General features: G+C 37.7%; 1 protein-coding gene and 2 non-coding genes across 6 annotated transcripts in view; 1 reads left to right on the top strand and 2 right to left on the bottom strand.

Moving 5' to 3' along the window:
• Positions 1-19,738, top strand: part of LOC106068964 (protein still life, isoform SIF type 1-like) — a 239,627-nt gene that overhangs the window by 82,318 nt on the left and 137,571 nt on the right. For all 4 annotated transcript variants that reach the window (XM_056033602.1, XM_056033601.1, XM_056033600.1 and 1 more), the window contains exons 4-6: positions 1,050-1,115; positions 3,662-3,770; positions 4,527-5,870. In XM_056033602.1, coding sequence (XP_055889577.1) covers positions 1,050-1,115; positions 3,662-3,770; positions 4,527-5,870 — 1,519 coding nt within the window. The remainder of the gene's footprint in view (positions 1-1,049; positions 1,116-3,661; positions 3,771-4,526; positions 5,871-19,738) is intronic.
• Trnal-aag (transfer RNA leucine (anticodon AAG)) lies at positions 9,469-9,550 on the bottom strand. Its single transcript has one exon. It is a non-coding gene; the product is annotated as a tRNA-Leu (tRNA).
• Positions 15,644-15,725, bottom strand: Trnal-aag (transfer RNA leucine (anticodon AAG)). Its single transcript has one exon. It is a non-coding gene; the product is annotated as a tRNA-Leu (tRNA).

Raw genomic sequence — 19,738 nt, 5'->3', positions numbered from 1 at the left:
GAGAGAAACAAAATTCATAGCAGTCCCTTAAACTGTGTGCACTGAGACCTGTTCTGGTGATGTGCCAAGTCTGCAGCACTGCTGCCCTCAGATAGTAGTATTATTGGGTCTTGCATTTTTATCAACCCCCGAGGGTGGTTGGACGGGGACATATCCACACACACAACAGTGATGGCCAAACTACGACCTGCGGACCAAGTGCAAGCTTCAGTCCGGCCCGTAACAGTCTTTAGAACATAATAATTAAAAAAAAAACGCTTACTCTCACACTGCCAAGAGTCACTTAAATATTTCAAACAAAAAACTAAATCTGTTTTCCATACAGCTCTCCAGGAATGTCTCATTTCACGAGCCTAAGCTCACTGACTCTTGTACAGAAAGACAAGAAAGTAGAAAGATTACTTGAAACTTCATGGTGACTTCGAAAGAAGACTTCAAGACAGATTTTCATATTTTCAGTTTGTCTTTTAATGTGAACTGCGAAGTTGTGTGACTAAATGTGTAGCTTGAACTTGAACTGAAATAGTTTCCTTGAACGATTAGTTCTAAATGTTCTGTAATTAGACGCTCAACAAGAACATCTGGACATTCCAACATTTTGTATCTTATTGTCTCAGCGAATGTCTGCACTGTTTGTATCTTCATGTTTCGCTTAATGGTGAAATTCAACAAAAAAAAAAAAGATTTGTTAAAATAACTTGACACTCAATCTTACTCTCATATTAACAAAATTATGACGAACTAGTGTTCAAAACATTTGCACATTAAATATTTTTTGTCTTAAAACAAATTTCACTCATTTACTGCATTTGTTGAGTTATCTCGAAAGTATGGCTCATCGAAAAATAATTCCTTTGTTTGGCCCTCTGCTAAAAAAAATGTTTAGCCCATCATTAATCTAGTTGATGTCTTGCTAAAGATGAGATAAGGTTGTGTGAACATCCGCACTAATTATGTCAATGATTTCACTAATCTATAGTCACGCAAATATATTTAGTATTGAGTGAAATAGACAGTATAACTTTAATTTTTTTTTTCTTGTCATTCAGTTTCCCACCCAAAGATTTGCCAGGAAAGCCTCCTCTGCAAGCTCACTGAGGCTGAGTCCGCCCAGGGTGAGTCAACTTTTCTGTTTTTTTATTAGCTTATTGGATTAAGATAAAAATATCGATTGCTTTAAAACTCAAAGTACATAACCAAACAGTGTGAGCACATAAGCAAACAGTGTGAGTGGGACAGATCATATGCTTACTAACAGGCGCATTCTGTTGAACGTGGTCATGTAAAATGTAGACAGACCTAACCCTTTGTACATCTGACTTTGTTTTGATAAGGTCTAATACAGTGGATTAAAGCTGGGTAACCACCGCACCTAACTGTTTGCTTCGGAATTGAGGCCATCCTCTTAATGTATTTATATAAAAGAGAGTCTAGCGGAAAATACTTACATTTAGGTTCAACGTCCAAGACATAATCATTACATACCGAGCACATGCTAGTCTTTACAGAATGAGATATTGAATTGTGTATTGTTTCTTTCATTGAAGCGGCCACTATTTCTTGTCTAATTACACTTGGAACAAACAAACAAACAAACAAACATGCTGCAATGTAAGATTGGGTTGCTTAATAAGTAACTCGGGATTTAAAACAAAACAAAAAACACAAAAGACACTAGCACTGTTCTAACGTTGTTCTGTAAGTTCGAGTTATCTCCTATTTCACGGTGCTACAACTAACGTTCTTGGTTGCAGCGGCTGCTGCATTCGTTACGCCTGATCCACGAGGGACCACGTCCACCACATCCTCAATACTGCCGACGCTAATATGGAAAGTCTTTCTTTCGGGGTATTTTGGGTTCCTATGAAATGGTTAGTTAACAGAAATAAATAATTTTGCTGCATGTTTAGTCAAATAATTGGGCTCCTCCTGTCTTGAAAGACCATTGATGCGCCCAGATGAATCTCTGGTCCTGGTTTGTTCTTGAGTTTAGCAGAATCTGCTGTTATTTGACAAACCGATTCTTAGGTGCCAAAGTTTACTACAGTTAAAATAATATCATCTTAAGTCAAGTCACTAAACATGCATGTCTTGAACTGATACCATCAGATTTACTTAGTAAACAGTTTTATATAGTTCCCAATTATTTTTTTTTATTACTTTGTTACTATTGGACTTCTAAAACATAATTGAACAGTCTATAAATGTCCCTTTAACTTTATTATTATGCGAATGAGATTTCTACTGGCACTATATGTCCTGAGTTAATTAAATACGAGACTTTAACTGCTTAAAAATTAACATTTCCTTTACGTAAACAAATTCTATTTAAACCAGATGGGGAAAATATACTTAGATATGACAGTGTATGCTTAAATACATAGATATGACAGTGTATGCTTAAATACATAGATATGACAGTGTATGCTTAAATACATAGATATGACAGTGTATGCTTAAATACATAGATATGACAGTGTATGCATAAATACATAGATATGACAGTGTATGCTTAAATACATAGATATGACAGTGTATGCTTAAATACATAGATATGACAGTGTATGCTTAAATACATAGATATGACAGTGTATGCTTAAATACATAGATATGACAGTGTATGCTTAAATACATAGATATGACAGTGTATGCTTAAATACATAGATATGACAGTGTATGCTTAAATACATAGATATGACAGTGTATGCTTAAATACATAGATATGACAGTGTATGCTTAAAAGTTTGAAGCGATGTACTTATTAAAGAACTTCTACGCAGAAAGCGGGTTAACTCTTGCTCTCCTAATTGACTATGCCATCGTTGATTGGACCACATTCAATTATTGTGTGTTTCTATAAACATGAACTGGTGTTCTATACCAAACAAAAAGCCTAGCATTCCAATGAATTCTATGCCAAATAAAATAGTTTTTGGATGACAAAGTTCTTGATGGTAAACAGGGAAGTGAATTATAGATAAGTACAACGAATAATTCCGTCGGATCGTGGTAAGATAATTTCGGCAAGAGATAATTTAATGTTGGGATAAATGAAATAAATTTGAGAATAAAATTTAGTTTTTCTTTCATTTAGCAAATTCTACTGCTCAGGCGACTGTTGTTGTTTTTAACCAAGTTGACCTGATTCTGTCTGTTGGGTACACACTTTGTGCTCGTCAGTTCTCCTACACCCATTCCTGGATCAAGTTGAAACTTGACACAATTATTTGTTGTACCTAATAAAATATGATCTAATATAAAAAAAATAGCGAAAATATGTAGAGAAATTAATAAATTAATTCATTAGAACTTGTGAGAGATGTGACTGTATTTAAGGAGTTTTCCCCCTTACTGCGTTTAGTACATGTTTTTTTCTCCCACTTCCCATTCTCTGATCATATTGAAATTTTGCATAATTATTCATAGTCGACGACAATACATGAATCTATCAAAAAAATAACCAATTATTTAATAAATCTGTGGTAATTGATCAATTTCGTTTTATATAGAAAAAAAAAGTTATTTCTGCAGTATTGAAATATATGTAGTGATTTGTGGTTCTTCCCCTTAGATAAGCTTTGATATTTTATGTTTTGCTTTTCTTTTTATTTTGTCTCAAGTTCACTTTATTTTATTAGGAAAATGTTTTGTCTGTTTTCAGAGGCAGAAAAGTAAAGTGGCCAGCGCTTCATCGCCAAGCTCCCCGATTCGTCACTCTCATTCAGTTGGTTCAGATTTCAAATCAGAAGATGGTTGTGAACACGCCCAAGGTTTGACGATTAACATTTTGTTTAACAAAACTACAACAACAAAATAAGCAGCCAACTTTCTCTGTCAACTCTGTGACCACGTACACTCACTTTGTGTACAGAGTACAAAGATTGGTTGGGAATGTTTCAATGTGATGCATAGAAAAAAAAAAGTAAATTTTCCTGCGATCAATGGGCCAGATGATGTAAAGGTCATCTGTTTTTGTGGCCTACGGTTAACAAGGGTCTCATGTGGCCAGCACAACGAGCAAACGCCTTTACATTTCCCCGACTAATGTTAGTTAGCTATTAGATCTGGGAGGACTCAGAGGAGCCCTAAAGATCCAAACTAAAAAAAAATTCCAGGATTCGAACACGTACCCACCCAGTTGGTAAGCCAAGCCAAGTATAAAATGTTCTTGATGTTTAACTAGCTAAGTCATGTACATTTTCTTTCATATTGTAAGGCAAAAAATTATTTCAATGAAACGCAATATTTCTAATCAAACACTTCAGACAATAGCTTGGGCTTTGTTATATTTGTGGCTTATTTCGTGATATCAAGAGTGGTTCTCTCCTATTCAATTAGACATTTCACATTATTTTCCCCCTCTCACTTAACTTCAAACTTTGAGATGACACCTCTGAATTCTCCTTGCAGCATTGCTTAATTATTTGTACATTGGTTCATGTATACATTTGAACTCTCCTTTGTTGTAATCGCTGTCGTATTTCTGATGATATATTATTTGTAAAAAAAAAATGTTTTCATTTCAGGTCTGACTGTTATATCGACCTCAAAGGGCACCAGGCAACAGACGACTAGCCCTGCTAATCCAGGGGCACAGAACGGTGGAGGGACCCATCGCTCCCAGTCCCCACCCTACACTTACGCAGTCATCCAACGGCGTCGTCCTCAGGCCGCCGATGATTCTTGCGTCACCGTTGTCTCTGCCAGCAATTCGAACAATCCCGCTTTTAGGCGGTCGTTTCCCAGCGGACATGTCGCTACCCCTTCCATGGCCAGCGTCGTCTCTTCAATGATGTCCTCGGTGAAGGGGGGTCAAGGAGTGGCAACCAGTCTACCCATGGCGGCCTCCGTTGCTGATAAGGATAAAAGTGGCGCTTCCTCCAGTTCGAATTCTTCTGTGAAGAACGCTAGTGCACCTCCGAGCGTCACGGCGACACCCACGAAAACGACCTCTTCGTCTCTCAAGCTTGCAGACCCTCAAATGCGCCCTTCCTCGGCGATCTCGGATTTGGCCAATCAGAAAAGCAGCAGCCCAAAGCACGTTCAGATCAGTGACATTGTTAGTGTAAACATCACCGGAACCTCCATCCTCAACACCCCCACGGTGATACACCCTTGCGCAGACAAGCCCAACGGGATCCTTAAAAGGGACAACAGTGTGAGAAATGAGAGGACCCAACAAATACAAATTTCGTCTTTCGCGGGATCCGAAGATGCCACACTTCCTCTTCGGCGTGCTGCCTCCCCATCCGCTCTGCCTGAAGAGAACCCGGATTCCAGGCCGCCAAAAGCCACTTTGAGAGTGGATACATCTTTGGCAGCACCGCAGTCCCGTAGCACATCGTCATCCGAGTCCCCGGAATGGCCATCACCCCCAGAACCTTTGACCCCGCAAACACCTCAGACCCCCAACGCCACAAGCCAGATGTCTTTTGACAGTGACACCATTCAGAAGATGCTCAGGTCACTTCCATCATCACCCATAGACAAAGACTACAGCAACGACCTTGACCTGGGATTCCACGAAGAGCTGAACATCTCCGACGACGGCCAGCTTCAGCCCCAAGACAGCAACGGACGCAGAGGAAGCAGGCTGTCCAGAACGAAAAGCCTGACCGTCCACGACCGCAACACCAAAACCAGCAGTAACCCTAGACGTCAACAAAGCATGGACACTCCCGGTCAGCCAGTGTCCTACCAGAGGTCAGAAGGTCAAAAGCCGAGAATGTTCAACAAGATCGCCCTGGAGAAAGAGCTGAAGATGCGGAACAAAAACATCGCTGCCAACTATCCAGACAGTGGCATCGGCATGGCCGTCGATTCTGGAGCGTCTCTGAGATCTGAAGGCAACTCCGCGTTTGTTAAAACAGGTTAGTGAACTGTTTATAACGCATTCTCCCTTTTTAGTGTCTGACACGCAACTCCATTCCAATAAATGTAGCTGTCTGACATCTAGAAATAAAATTGTGATGTTTCTGTTCAAGATTTTTTTTTTTACTTTACATTAAAAAAAACACTTAATGTTTTTTACATTTTGCAATATAAAATGTATACTCAATGATATTTACAGCTATTTTTTTTTATGTATGGCTGCCTATAGAGTTAGCGTAGCTTCTGACATCTATATGTTCTCCTTACAGTTTCATCTTGTATATGTTCCTTACCTAAGTATTTTGTAGATAATCTGTTGTTTTTGTCCAGGTCTCACTTGCCTACATGGCTGCTGGTGTTTCCATTGTTTTGAAGATGATTTTCTTGGTTTTATTAATTCTGCTTCTGAGTATGTGAAGGCTGTCATAGAATGTACTTACCTGTGGCTTTTCTTTCTTTAACTTTTGTCGTTAAGTTATTTGTACCATTAGTATATAACCTGAAGCATAGGCTATGAAATCAAAGGGATATAAGCGAGTTATTGATTGAAACTGAACGGTGTGGTTTCCCCTTTATCATTTAGCGTTAACGGTTAACCCAAAGTTGAATTTAGTTTAACCAAAAGACAAAATGGTTGTTTCATAGGATGACCAATACGATTCAGACCTTCAAACGTTGTCCAGCAGAGTGTATTATTAAGTCCTTCTTATTGTGATGGACACTGCGTCGCATGCAACACTATGTACACAGCTAGTGATTTAAGCGAAGAAAAAAACTAGTTACAAATTTTGGTAATGAACCTCATGAATAAAAACACGAAGAAGGTGCCGTGACTAAGGGCGTACTAAACACTAAGCGTGACTAAGGGCGTACTAACCCTAAGCGTGACTAAGGGCGTACTAAGCCCTAAGCGTGACTAAGGGCGTACTAAACACTAAGAGTGACTAAGGGCGTACTACTAAACTCTAAGCGTGACTAAGGGCATACCAAACTCTACGCGTGACTAAGGGTGTTCTTAAAACTAAGCTTGACTAAGGGCGTTCTAAACAATAAGTGTGACTAAGGGCGTACTAATCAGTAAGCGTGACTAAGGGCGTACTCAACACTAAGCGTGACTAAGGGCGTACAAAACATTAAGCGTGACTAAGGACGACTAAGTGGATAGTATTGTCTCTCGTACTCACACGGTAACAAATGTTTGACAACATTATCTGTAAGTTCTCTGGGAGTTTACAGAGCCCAAACACTTTGCAGAGCCCAAACACTTTACAGAGCCCAAACACTTTGCAGAGCCCAAACACTTTGCAGAGCCCAAACACTTTACAGAGCCCAAACACTTTACAGAGCCCAAACACTTTACAGAGCCCAAACACTTTACAGAGCCCAAACACTTTACAGAGCCCAAACACTTTGCAGAGCCCAAACACTTTGCAGTTTCAACATGTGAGCGTAGAACTATGACAGTGTATTTAGTTGATTGTGTATTTACATACAGATTGGTAGAGAAAGAGTTTCATAATTTACAGAGAGAGAGAGAGAGAGAGAGAGAGAGAGAGAGAGAGAGAGAGAGAGAGGCGTGAGAGAGAAAGAGGTAAAGAATAAGGAACAATGTAAGACAATGATGATAAGAGAATTCATTCTCTTATGTTGTTTATTATGTTTGTTTTATAGTTGGTATTGATAAGGTCAGCTTAACCTATTATCACATTTTTCAGCGTCAGCGAGACATGGTAATGGAAGGTGGGCGGGTGGAGGCGGTGTGACGCAACAAACAAATCTAGATATAAATTATTTTAAGAAGTACTTGTTCTTTCTTTGCACCGCCCTACGTTCAAACTTGATTTCCCTTTATGCTTTCCTAATGTGTTATCCAACCACGTACAGCAACAGATTGGCTCTCAAGTTTCTTCCACTCATTTGGGACATGTCTCAAGATCTGAGTTTCATATTATTTGTATTAACATACACACACACACGCACGCACGCGCGCGCGCACGCACACACACACACACACAAATAGTTGTAAACTCTGGAGGGCTGGTCTAAGCTCCTGACGGAGGTTGCGGTTTCAAACTCAACATTGGGCTGAGAGAGTTAAATTGTTCCTCGAAAGAACAGTAGCTACAGTTGTTGAAAGAGACAGTTGATAAAAAAATGTGATAGAAATGTGATAAATTGAATTTGTCAATCTGATGTCAGGGATCTACGGATGCTCTTGCTTGCCTATCCCAACCGAGCATCCTTATCTCTGAGATACATTCAATCTATACAAAAAATGTGTTCATACTTATGTACACGAAGAATGTGTTCTTACTTATGTACACGAAGAATGTGTTCTTACTTATGTACACGAAGAATGTGTTCTTGTTTTTAAAAAAAGATGTCTGTCTTGTTATTCTTCAATCAGTCTACAATTGTACAAGAACGACAACTTTTCTAGTTGGAATATTTGCTTTCTTTTGTCTCTCTTAATTAATGTTGCACCATTTAGCTTGATTAGTCCGCCCTCGGATGACCTCATTACAATATTCAGAGGCGGACTTGCTATATGGGCATTTGGGCAAATGCCCGATGGGCCGGTACCCAAATGGGCCGTTAAGGCCACCTAAAGGGCCTCACGAATGTCACTATAGAAAGTATAAAATTGTTAGAGGTTTTGTAGCATTCTGTTGAAAAAAGGGCTCTCTGAGCGTCGTATTTAAAAAAAGAGAACTTTAACTTTCTTACAGTGTAATGCTAATTTTATCTATCATATTTTCCGAAATAATGTAGTAATAGCCTACAAACATAGAAACTGCTACTAATAGGCTTCATCCTTGATTAAAAAACAACACAAGTCTTATATATTTCTTATAAAGATATAGAGTTCACTGTATACATGCGTAAAGTTATCGATATATTATCAAACTTATCAAAATGATTTTTAGGACAGGTAGAACTTGAATTGGATGCCCATTATATGGTAAATAAGTTATGGGCCAAATGGTATAGAAATGCCCGGGCCGATTTTGACATGCAGTCCACCCCTGACAATATTGCTAGGTTTTTCACCCCATCTCTTGGTATTTTTATATCTAGTCGACCCAAAAACATTTCTTATTCTTTATTATTGTTGACATTGTGTAATTTGGCATTCTTCTTTTTGTTATTAAATTAGCACTTTTCATAATCCTATAAAACACAAACACACACATACTGATTACATACACACGGTGATTGATTTTTTTTTCTTAATCCATTAATCAGCCACTTGTCTTCTTATCTTATATAATACAGACGTTACTTCAAAAAAGATGATTACGTCCTATGCGTCATGCATGTTAACCAACGACTTAAATTCTGCCTAGTCACTGGTATTCCTGGCTGACTCAGACAACCCATCCCATGCTCTGTCAACAGTAATAACATTGTGCATCTTTGGAAGCAATGTCATCAAACTGAAGTTTATCAATAACACCTTATAGTTGTAGGAATAATATAATAGACAATATAAAGCTTTGGTTTTTCTCTCTCTCTTATTTTGTTAGCGCTAACTTTATAACTATTTGCAAAGCTATTTTATGTCAACAATCTTACAGGATCCCCCCCAAAAAAAATTGGCAGCGGTGGGATTTGAACCCACGCCTCCGAAGAGACTGGTGCCTTAAACCAGCGCCTTAGACCGCTCGGCCACGCTACCTTACAAACGAAAGTTGCAAAAATATAAAGTCATTCTATTAGGCGGAACACGTGCTTATTTACTGTCGACAACGAGGTCTAGCGAGAGTCTCTCGTGATACAGTAAGAGAAAGAGAGTTGCTTGGCCTAGATAATCGATCTACGGAATATCTCGATCTATTTTTAGGTACATTTTATATATAGATCTAGTATTTTAAAAATAAAGCAAACAAATCCGTCTTTGAAACTACATTAATATTTTAAGGCGCAATTAATACTCGATGGCTTTCTGTCTTTAAATAGCCCCAGATTCTTCTTATTATTATTTACATGGAACCAGGGCCGAATTTAGTTATGTGGAGGCACGAGGCAAAATTTTACCAGTGTCGTAGCTAGGGTGGGAGAGGGGGGGGGGAGGTCCTCATTTGAAAATTTCCCCGGGTCCCCACTTGAGGGGGGGGGCCCAATATTTATTTTACATTAAATATTAAGCCAATGCCATGTTATCTAGCTTTTCATGTTGTGATGTAAATTAGTTGTAAATGATGTTGCATGTATTCCACACATGACACTTATATATTGTTTAAGTAGGTTCCTACATCATTTCATGTTATGATGTCGAATGTCGAAATGCAGGTTCCCTGAAGAGACCAAGCCCACCGGGCCTCCAAATCCCTTGCTACGCCACTGCCCTATACTTTTTCGATAGCTTTAATAAAAATCCACTTATTAATTTTTAAAAAATACTAATACCTTAGGGCATGTCACATAGAAGAAATTGAATATGCATATTTTTAAAAAATGAATTTTTTTTAGGGTTTACTAAATGTATTTGGTTTATCCGAAGTATATTTCGAGACTACGAGCACACTATAAGCGGACACTTGTAAACCACGAAAGTGTTGTCAACTGTAATATTGTAAAGTACTGTTGGTAAAAATGCGAAAACATATTTTAAACTCACAAAAAGAAATATAGTTGTTGTTTTTTCTTTTGTCTTTTGTGGACGCCCATGTCTTGTAGTGTCCCCTAGGCTTAAATTCGGCCCTGCATGGAACCATTGTAGAATTATGCACAATTATGCACAAGAATTATCACCAAGCCCGGCCTCAGGCATAGGCAAACTAGGCAGCTGCTAGGGCTCTTCCAATTGGTGGTGGGAGGGGGCATCACACAGGACTCTAAAAAAAATTTTTAGAGAAGAAATAGCGAAACTCTTTCCTTAATGTTGAAGTACACTAAGTTTTGAGCGTTCTTTTAGTTTTGTGTCTGTGTGTGTGTGTGTGTTTTTTTTTTTTGTATTTTATTTGGGGCCACCTAATTTCCTTCTTCAAGGGCTTTCAATTATCTAAGGCCAGCCCTGTTAAGACTAAAAGTACATCATATTATTATGCTGCTGAATTTACGTAGAATGTTATAAGTTTAAAACGTCACTATATGTATAACTATGTAACTATAATATAATCAAATGGTCAATGTGGACAGCTGAGATTTACTAAATGTGTCAGCCCTAAATTATTTAGGCTACGTTTAGCCAAATATTCACATTACAATTAGATTGCTGGCAAATGTAAGTGGTCAATTGTTTAAATACAAGCCTTACGTTATTTTTTCCAAAGATATCAGTGGACGCGTAGAGAACTGAAGTCTCTGCTTCTATTATAGTTTAACTTAGAAGGAGACAGTTCTCCTGCGTAGACCTGATAGTGATATTATTGTACTAGCATTTTGGAGCTACAGACTAATGATCGAACGTTAACGGTGTTAATATCCATGCATTGTATAATACGTTGTCCTCATCATTTAGTGGTCTTTAGACATAGTTACTAAATCAGAGTCATGTGTGAAGTGTATCAATTACAAATCTCAAGTGAAACAAAATGATTAGCCGAATTGTGGGATCAGAAAGGTTTAAATTTGTTTGTAGAGTTGTCAAGTATATTTTTGGAAGTTCACATTCTGAAAAAAACATTGTTAAGGGATATTATTCTCTAACCCTCTTGATGAGCAAATCATTTTCTGGGTTATCTCTCTTTTGTTTGTATGCGTTTTTCTTTCTCTTTCTCTCTCTCTCTCTCTCTCTCTCTCTTTCTCTCTCTCTCTCACTCTCTCATTTAGAAATACAAGCGTGCATTATTCCATCATAAATAAATGGCGTAAATGAATCATTTAAAACATAAATCTAGAGTTGAATATCTCTGATTTAACGCATACACAGAGTGTTCTAATTTTATTTTTACTGGAAGAGAAACAATATGATGAGACACTCTACAGACTAGGCATACACAATATGATGAGACAATATACAGACTAGCCATACAAATGTCCTGGTGATCCTTTTCGCAAAGTTCCATTGATCCTAGGGATTTGAACTCGGACCTTAGTTTTGAAGTACTTGACCACCCAGCGACTTTCATCAAGTCGTGTTTTATCGTTCTAGTTGTCATTCAGAAAGACTCATTCAATGCCTAGGGAATGAAAAAAAAAAACAGACTTCCCGCTTAGCCATCGTGAGAGGGCGTCACCTTTTGTTTCAGGTTTGCTTAGTAAACACATCAGCGCCAGCGCCCCGGGCACCTCTACACCTCTTTCATTGAACATATCTGTTGAGTTTATACCTCTTCTTTTTTTTTTTCAGCTATTCCGCAAACACTAACACACACTGTGGCACACACACCTACCCGCACACATTATTAATACCCAAGTGCCGCCTCTAAACTTAAGTCTCTAGAAACACAAACCTGGCTTACTTCGACCAGACCACTAACCTTTTTTTTTCCATTGTATGGCTTCCATCCTATCGTATTGGTTGGTCAAAGGCTGCTAATGATAAGCTCTCGTTAAAATAACATTAGCCTTGGGGCTTTTTTTTTTTACCCAGAGTCTGGGAAACTGATTTATACGAGATGTCTTTATCTTCTGCTGATACGATTCTCGACTCGATCAATAATCATAGAGACCTAAGAGTTTCTACATAGATCTATCAGGGCCAAATTAGGGGGAGGAAAGGCTGTGCTGCTGCCATTGTGAATCCACAGGAGTGAGGCCCCACAATCGTAACGAAAAAAATTCAAATTTCGACTGGGCAGCAATTTTCCATTGGCTAACGTGGTAATTTAGCTTTTAATACATTGTTTCTGAATTTATTTAACAAATAACTAAATTCTTTGTCGACATAATTTTAATTAATTATTTTTTGAAAGACTTGATTTAAAAAAAAATAGTTTCTTTTATTCGAAAAATAATTAGGGGCCTTCGCTTCCTCGTTGCCCCAGGGAGCATCCATACCTCTAAATCCGGCCCTGAGATGTATAGAGACGCTTCAAACCTTTTTTAATTAGGCCTAAATATATATTTCTGTATATAAGGGAAATAATTATGCTTACGTGATGCACAGTTGGTCTCCAATGTGTCATATGGTTTTTAACAAACCATAACTTAGAATAAAGCCCGATAATTTTATTAGCGGCCCCCGAAAGGGGAATATCCCCTACCAGTTTTCTGTGGTCTGTCCGTCCCGTTTAGATCTCATAAACTATAAAATAAAAAAAATATTGAAAATCCGATAAATCATGATATTTTAGATCTTTTAAAGTTCTGATGTCACGGCTGATTTTTTTTTTAAAGCGAAAATTTTAATTTTAAAATCAACTACGCAAGCAGTTTTTTTCATAAAAATACACCATTTTTGACCACTATTCACTAATAATACAAGAACGCGTAGGAGACTATTTAGTAAGGAGTGTGACTATTTAATAGATTGTAATAACTGAAGGGAGGCAACTCAACGAGACATAGACGTTTATTTACACGGAGACATGACAAACACAAAGGGGCATCTGCCTTGAGAACAGCATCTCCATACTGGCTCTCTCTCTGGGCGGAAATCGTTCTTCTCTCATGTCAACATCCGACTTGTTTAGTCACAGATAGTGCGCACCTTCTTTCTGCACTATCTTGGATGGCGGTGTGCATGGCAAAGTTATAACATTGCCCCCGTCTTAGCACTTTTCGTCCCGAAATGAAACACTGCAGCTTAGGTTTGACAGTTCAGGTGGAGGTCGATCAGTGGGAACCACAGGCGGCAGGGAGCGTGTTCCCCACGAAGCCATCCGCATTGTTTTCCCCCAGTGCCTCTTTCTCTTTCTCCAGTTGACCAGGCTGTTGTTGGGGTTACCACAGGAGTGAGGCCCCACAATCGTAACGAAAAAAATTCAAATTTCGACTGGGCAGCAATTTTCCATTGGCTTCATTTATCTTGCCAATAAGCTCATAAAGCTGTAAGCACCTCCTTGCTACCACCAAGCTTCAGGCGTCTGTAACGAAGTTCCTGCCTTTGCTCTTTAACTAAAAGCTGGTCTAGTTGTTTCAAAGATGCCATTGTGCCAGAATCCTACCTCCTCTCGTTGAGTCGCCTATAATCCCACTTCTGAGACTAATGTAATAACTGAAGGGAGGCAACTCAACGAGACATAGACGTTTATTTACACGGAGACATGACAAACACAAAGGGGCATCTGCCTTGAGCACCTTCTTTCTGCACTATCTTGGATGGCGGTGTGCATGGCAAGGTTATAACAGTATTTTAATTCATTTATGCAAACGGTTTTAGATTTGTTGTAATAAAAAAAATGATTTTTTAGATTCTTATTGATAAATGAAGTATTTTCTGTTGACTTTTTTTTTTTTAATAGAAAAAAATCTATTTTGTATGCAATTAAGTTGTCTATAATTTAAAATAGCAATTAATAAACAATATTTCTCTTATTACACAGGAAGTAATACATTGAAACTGATATGGAGTAAATGTATATGTTTCCACACAAATTGTCTTTGAAACCTAATTTTTATGACTGAATTAGTGAAGAAATAAATATCTTTTCTGTCAGCCCTCTATGAAATATTGAGGCCTGGCTTCTATGACCCTACATTGTATAGTTTGTATTTCTGTATCCAACATAATTCTGTTCTGTTCTTGAAAGGTGACGTAAAAGCCAATCCAACAAAATCTAATTGTGATTATATTAAAATCACTCCTGGGCACTACTAAGATTGAGGGTTGTAATAGGGAAACACAACTCATTGTTGCTAAATTAACAGTATCCACTTAGAAATCATCTGGTGGTGTGGCATGTATGAAGCAGTGCTCTCACAGAGTGAGAATCTTCTGTAAGATTCAGATCATGTGTCTAGGCCAGATGCTGATGGATCAGTTTCACGACGTGGTTATGGTGACCCTGATAAACAGATTCTGACCAAACTGGACATCCTTCCATTATGTGTTCGATCGACTTATCAGATGTTTTTGTCCCCTCTCATATTTGTCAATAATATCAAGTTTAAGATAATGCCTTCGTAATTTGTAGTCATAATAACTCGATCTTGTCAGAGTCCGTCACGTTTTTAGTCTAGGACTTTTCAAGGAAAAGAGGGGGGAGGAGAACTGTACATTAAATTTACAAAGCTTAGCTTTTATCAATCAAAAAGTTCACTTGGCAATCAACTACTCGTAATTAATTATGTTTTATATTGAGACAGTCATGCCTACTAAGCTAAATGAAGATAAAGTAGGTGTAGAGAATTAGATCGTTCGCTAACATTTTTAAACTAGTAATAGACTTTAAAACCTTTATAAGTACTTGGAGAGCTTAGTGGCTAAAGAGTTGACCTTTCATCCCGGAGGCTTGAGTTCGAAATCAGACTCGAACAACATAAAACACGGACACCTACTCCCAAATTTAATTTTTGTTCCTCCAAGATTCTACAAACATTTTATTAATGATTCATTCAAAATGATCAATGCGCTTTCACTCAATAGAAGGTTTTAGTTACATTTTTTAAATATTTTTTAACGACCCACTAATTCATTTTAAATTTAGATTCTGCAGACTTGTGTTTTTTTTTTTTTTTTTTTTTTTTTTGAACATTGAAGCATGGTTTAGTAGATAACCTAAAATTAAAAAAAAAAAAAAAACAAGTATAAAAAAAATATTATATATATTTTAAAAAATGTGTATATATAAAACTTCGGTGTCCAGAAAGTTGCTGCGGTGGTAGTGGTTGAAATAAAACTTGTCATTTTGACTTGTATTTTTTAAAATGTTTTTTAAAAAATTGGCAGCGGTGGGATTTGAACCCACGCCTCCGAAGAGACTGGTGCCTTAAACCAGCGCCTTAGACCGCTCGGCCACGCTACCGACACATGGTGGTATCAAGAACGCGTGATCATCACTAATCTATCTACTCTTGTTTACAAACCTGTAGCTAGCAGACGGCTGAATGAAAACACGTGGCACCCAGACGTTAATTAACTTTGATTGACCCACGAGTAACGAGGCGTCTGTTTTTATTTTTTAACGCTTTTTGACTGATTACTGATTACCAATTTTAGTGATTTTGTTTCCTCATGGAAGTTGTAAAGATTACATTAAAAAAAAGTTTTCAGCAAATGAGGTAGTTTCGTATTCCCCCCGAGTCACGTGGTTGTGTGTATACAACGCGCACCGTGCTTAGTTTTAGTTAGTTTGTAGTGAGAATCTGAAGCGTTTTAAGTCAATATTTAGTGGTTTCAATTTACTCATTAGCTCTAAACTATAATTTGTTAATAACAGGAGAATCTAGAGATACATATTTTTAATAGTTTCAACTAAAACAAACAGTTATACCTTTGATAGAAGGTACCGAAGCGTTGGCCTATAATCTGTCATACTGAGATCAAGATTTCTTGATCTACAATGAATGACTACACTTACAGTTCTTAGCATTCGGGTAACCAGTCCTAGAAAAAAAGTAACACTTTCACCCCCCCCCCCCCCCTTTTCCCTTTTCCTCTCTGCCCTAAAGTAAACAAGCTTGAACTTGAGTAGAACACTAAATGTTTGACAGCAGACCAGTGTGTATCGGTCAGATAGCTCTAGGGCTAGTGTGTAGTCGATATGTCGACTAGTTGTTATAAAAGATAAAAAGACTGCCATGCGTAATAGGCTTCAGTTGTTTAGCGAACAAATAACACATCTGATAGTCAAGGATAAATCGAGATCTACTCTTACAGTTACACAGGCCAAATGTGTCTTACCCCGCCCTTTCATTGATAAATTTGGTTTCTAAGTAATAAAATGAATCTAGATCTATTTCGTCGACGCATTTTTGAAACTTTAATGTAACATTTTGTGAATTTCTTAAAAATGATAGAACTTTTAACAACATAATAATACATCATGTATCCAAAACAAAAAATAATTCTTAATGTAACCGATGTGCATAATGTATTAACAATAAGCGGAATATGAAATACATAACGTTAAAAATAGCTGAAGTTTATGAAAATAACAATGTTTCAACTAATATTATCCCATATATAGGCCTATAAATAAATATATATATATGTGTGTGTGTGTGTTTTGTGTAGTTTATACCAAGCTTTTTTTTTAATCTTACAAGAACGTTTGTAAAAACGTCTTCTTCTGTGTGTGAATGTAGATCTATCATCGGCAAAGTGTTAACGCTTGTCATGACTATAAAGGAAATATCATTGATAATTTAAACCTATCCTTAAACAGTTCTTGGCCCTTAATGAAAACATTATTTGAACATTCAGGGAGTTCGTTGATGTACTCTGTATATTTTAAAGTGTTTGTAAATGTAAAATTTCGTAAAAATAGAGGAGCAACAGCAACGGAAATATAGGAAGACAAGGCCTCTCTTCTCTTTGTTGTCCAACAATCACGTGACTTTGGTTAAAGTAGGTCAGAAATAAGGAACTACCTCATTGTATTGTCAGACCGTGTGAAATGCCGGTGTGTAGGTCTGGGGTTTCTGCTTCAGTCTCTGTTTCTAGGCCTATTCTTTTGTTGAACCATGAAACTATCAATGGTTGAATAAAAGTGTGGTTTTGTTTCAATTTTTTTTTTTTGAAACTACATAGACCATCTGTTAGCTTTCGACATATAAATATTCTACTCACGTAGACCAACGTACTATATAAAAAGCTAACGACTTTCATTACATTATTTTTTTTTCTTTTAAATCCAACATTGTAAGTTCGAGCAGCGAGGGTGTTGGGGGGTTGGGGAAACCATGCAGGAAGGTAACAAACAAAAAAAAGGGGGTGGGGGCTCTAATTAACACAATTTCTTGTTGATCTGGTTAACTAGCGATATTTCTTATTACTTGGATGTCAAAGATTTTTTATCCATACCTGGATTCAGCTAATTAGATCAGTGATACCTAAGCCACAGCCCGCGGGCTATATTTAGCCCGTGACACGGTGCTATTTGGTGTCACGAAGCTTGTGTGACCACATTGAGGAAGTCAAGAGAATTGGTTGTAATCGCCGAAGAGGTTTTAGCGGTGCTGTGACGCGTGTTGGAGATCCCCCAGACTGTTAGAGATTTATATGCCCCCCTCCCCCAGACTGTTGGAAATTTATATGCCCCTCTCCCACAACTGATTAAGGATAGGCACCAATGATTTAGATTTTGCAAAACGTTTTTGATGTTATCAGACGTCTGCTAAGAGGACTGTACAGGTTAATTTGTCCCAGGCCTTCTGAGTTATGTCATAGTGTTGAATTATTTTTAAAAAACGAGGAATGAAATTTAAAAACATTTTTAATATGGGGGGGGGGGAAGGACAAAAAGATTATGCCTTTTAATGTAACGAGTCCTAATGCATTCCTCTCTGTAGAGATAAAAGAAAGTTGACCTACTTTGATCAAATGACGTGATAGACCAAAAAATGTTTAAAATTAAGTGTTTTTTTTTTTTTTTGTAAAATCTGCTCAGCTGACAGAATAAATTGAGGCATTCATCTTCTCTGGCAAACATCTTCAAAGACACAGACGTAAGCTGCCATAAGGAAATGACTTAAGTGATTTATTTAAACATCTTTTCAGAGTTAATGAGGTCAAAGCGTGAGCCACTGGCCAGGCTCGTTATCTGCTAATGAGCTGAAGCCTCCCCCCACCTCCGTCAACATTGTATTGGATATATACAATGTGGAGGACGTTCTGACCTTTGATCCGTCATACAAAATACGTATTTCGCTCCTAGCACAGCTCAGGTCTAAACAAAATGACATTTTTACAGACATCGAAGTATTTTAAACTTTTTTTTATGTGTTGAATCATACTTCACTGGATATTGGGGGGGGGGGGGCAGGGGAAAAAAAAGGGGGGGGGAATACGTTCTTTTTTTTTCTGTAGTACGAACTGAAATTCCTAAATTCAATTTTTTAAAAAAGTAAAGTACCCTTTTCAGATTGCGATTTATAGGGCAGACGCAGGGCCGGCCTTAGCATTTGCGGGCCCTATGCGAAACGGATCGCGCGGGGCCTTGTCTGGGTAGGGATAAGCATAATGTCAAAATTTTTTTTTTAATTACAAAATAGGCCTATTTTCGTCTTTGCAATAAATTTTTATCTAATGAAAGCTCGCAATGCCACTTTTTATTTATTGGCACCCCGAAATGTCAATTTAGTCTATTCTTCAGGAGATTTGAATAAATTCAAAAAAAGTTCAGCTATAAGTTGTAGTGCGGTCCTGCCACCGTAAGTCCATGATGGAGCGCAAGCATCTTTGGTGAAAGCGCTCAAGAAGTCTTAGTTGTTTTCTATAAAGTGTCCATGTCTCAGAGCCATAATGAATATATTAATTGCAATATTAAATGTCAGAAAGTAACCATTTTAGAAGTTACACTGCAAAGACTTTCTTCCAAGCCTATAATAGCCCAATAGTTTGACACGAAAGAAGCAATGTAAAACGTTAAGACGTGAGCTGTACAATTACATTGAGAACTGACAGAACGAAAAAGCAACTCTTCGGATTGATAGTCTTTACCCGATCGTTCATTTTCGTAATTACAACAATATTCCCAAAATGACTTCGGGTATATATCCTTCCTTAACAAATTATTCATCCGAGCGAGGCTCGGTCCCCTGATATTGTTAAATTACGAGACATCGAGAGTATATAGGCAGTCTTTCAATTTTAAATCTGGAGATTTCCAGATATTTAATTACGACTGGAAATGATTTCCTCCAAATAAATCCTACTTCAAGCCTGCCGATAAGTTCTTTCTCCGTCTCTCTCCGAAAATTCCAGTTGATTAAAGCCATCTTGTATTTTAACCCAAGTACACCATTAAATCCCGTTTTCAAGCGTTCCTTTCTCCAAAGCAATGCTCACACAGAATGGCATAGACTCAGACAGTCA

Source organism: Biomphalaria glabrata, chromosome 6 (assembly GCF_947242115.1).
Source record: "Biomphalaria glabrata chromosome 6, xgBioGlab47.1, whole genome shotgun sequence".
In the NCBI taxonomy this organism is placed as follows: Eukaryota; Metazoa; Mollusca; class Gastropoda; family Planorbidae; genus Biomphalaria; species Biomphalaria glabrata.
Note: the sequence above shows the minus strand (reverse complement) of the source record. Positions and strands in the feature narration are given on the sequence as shown.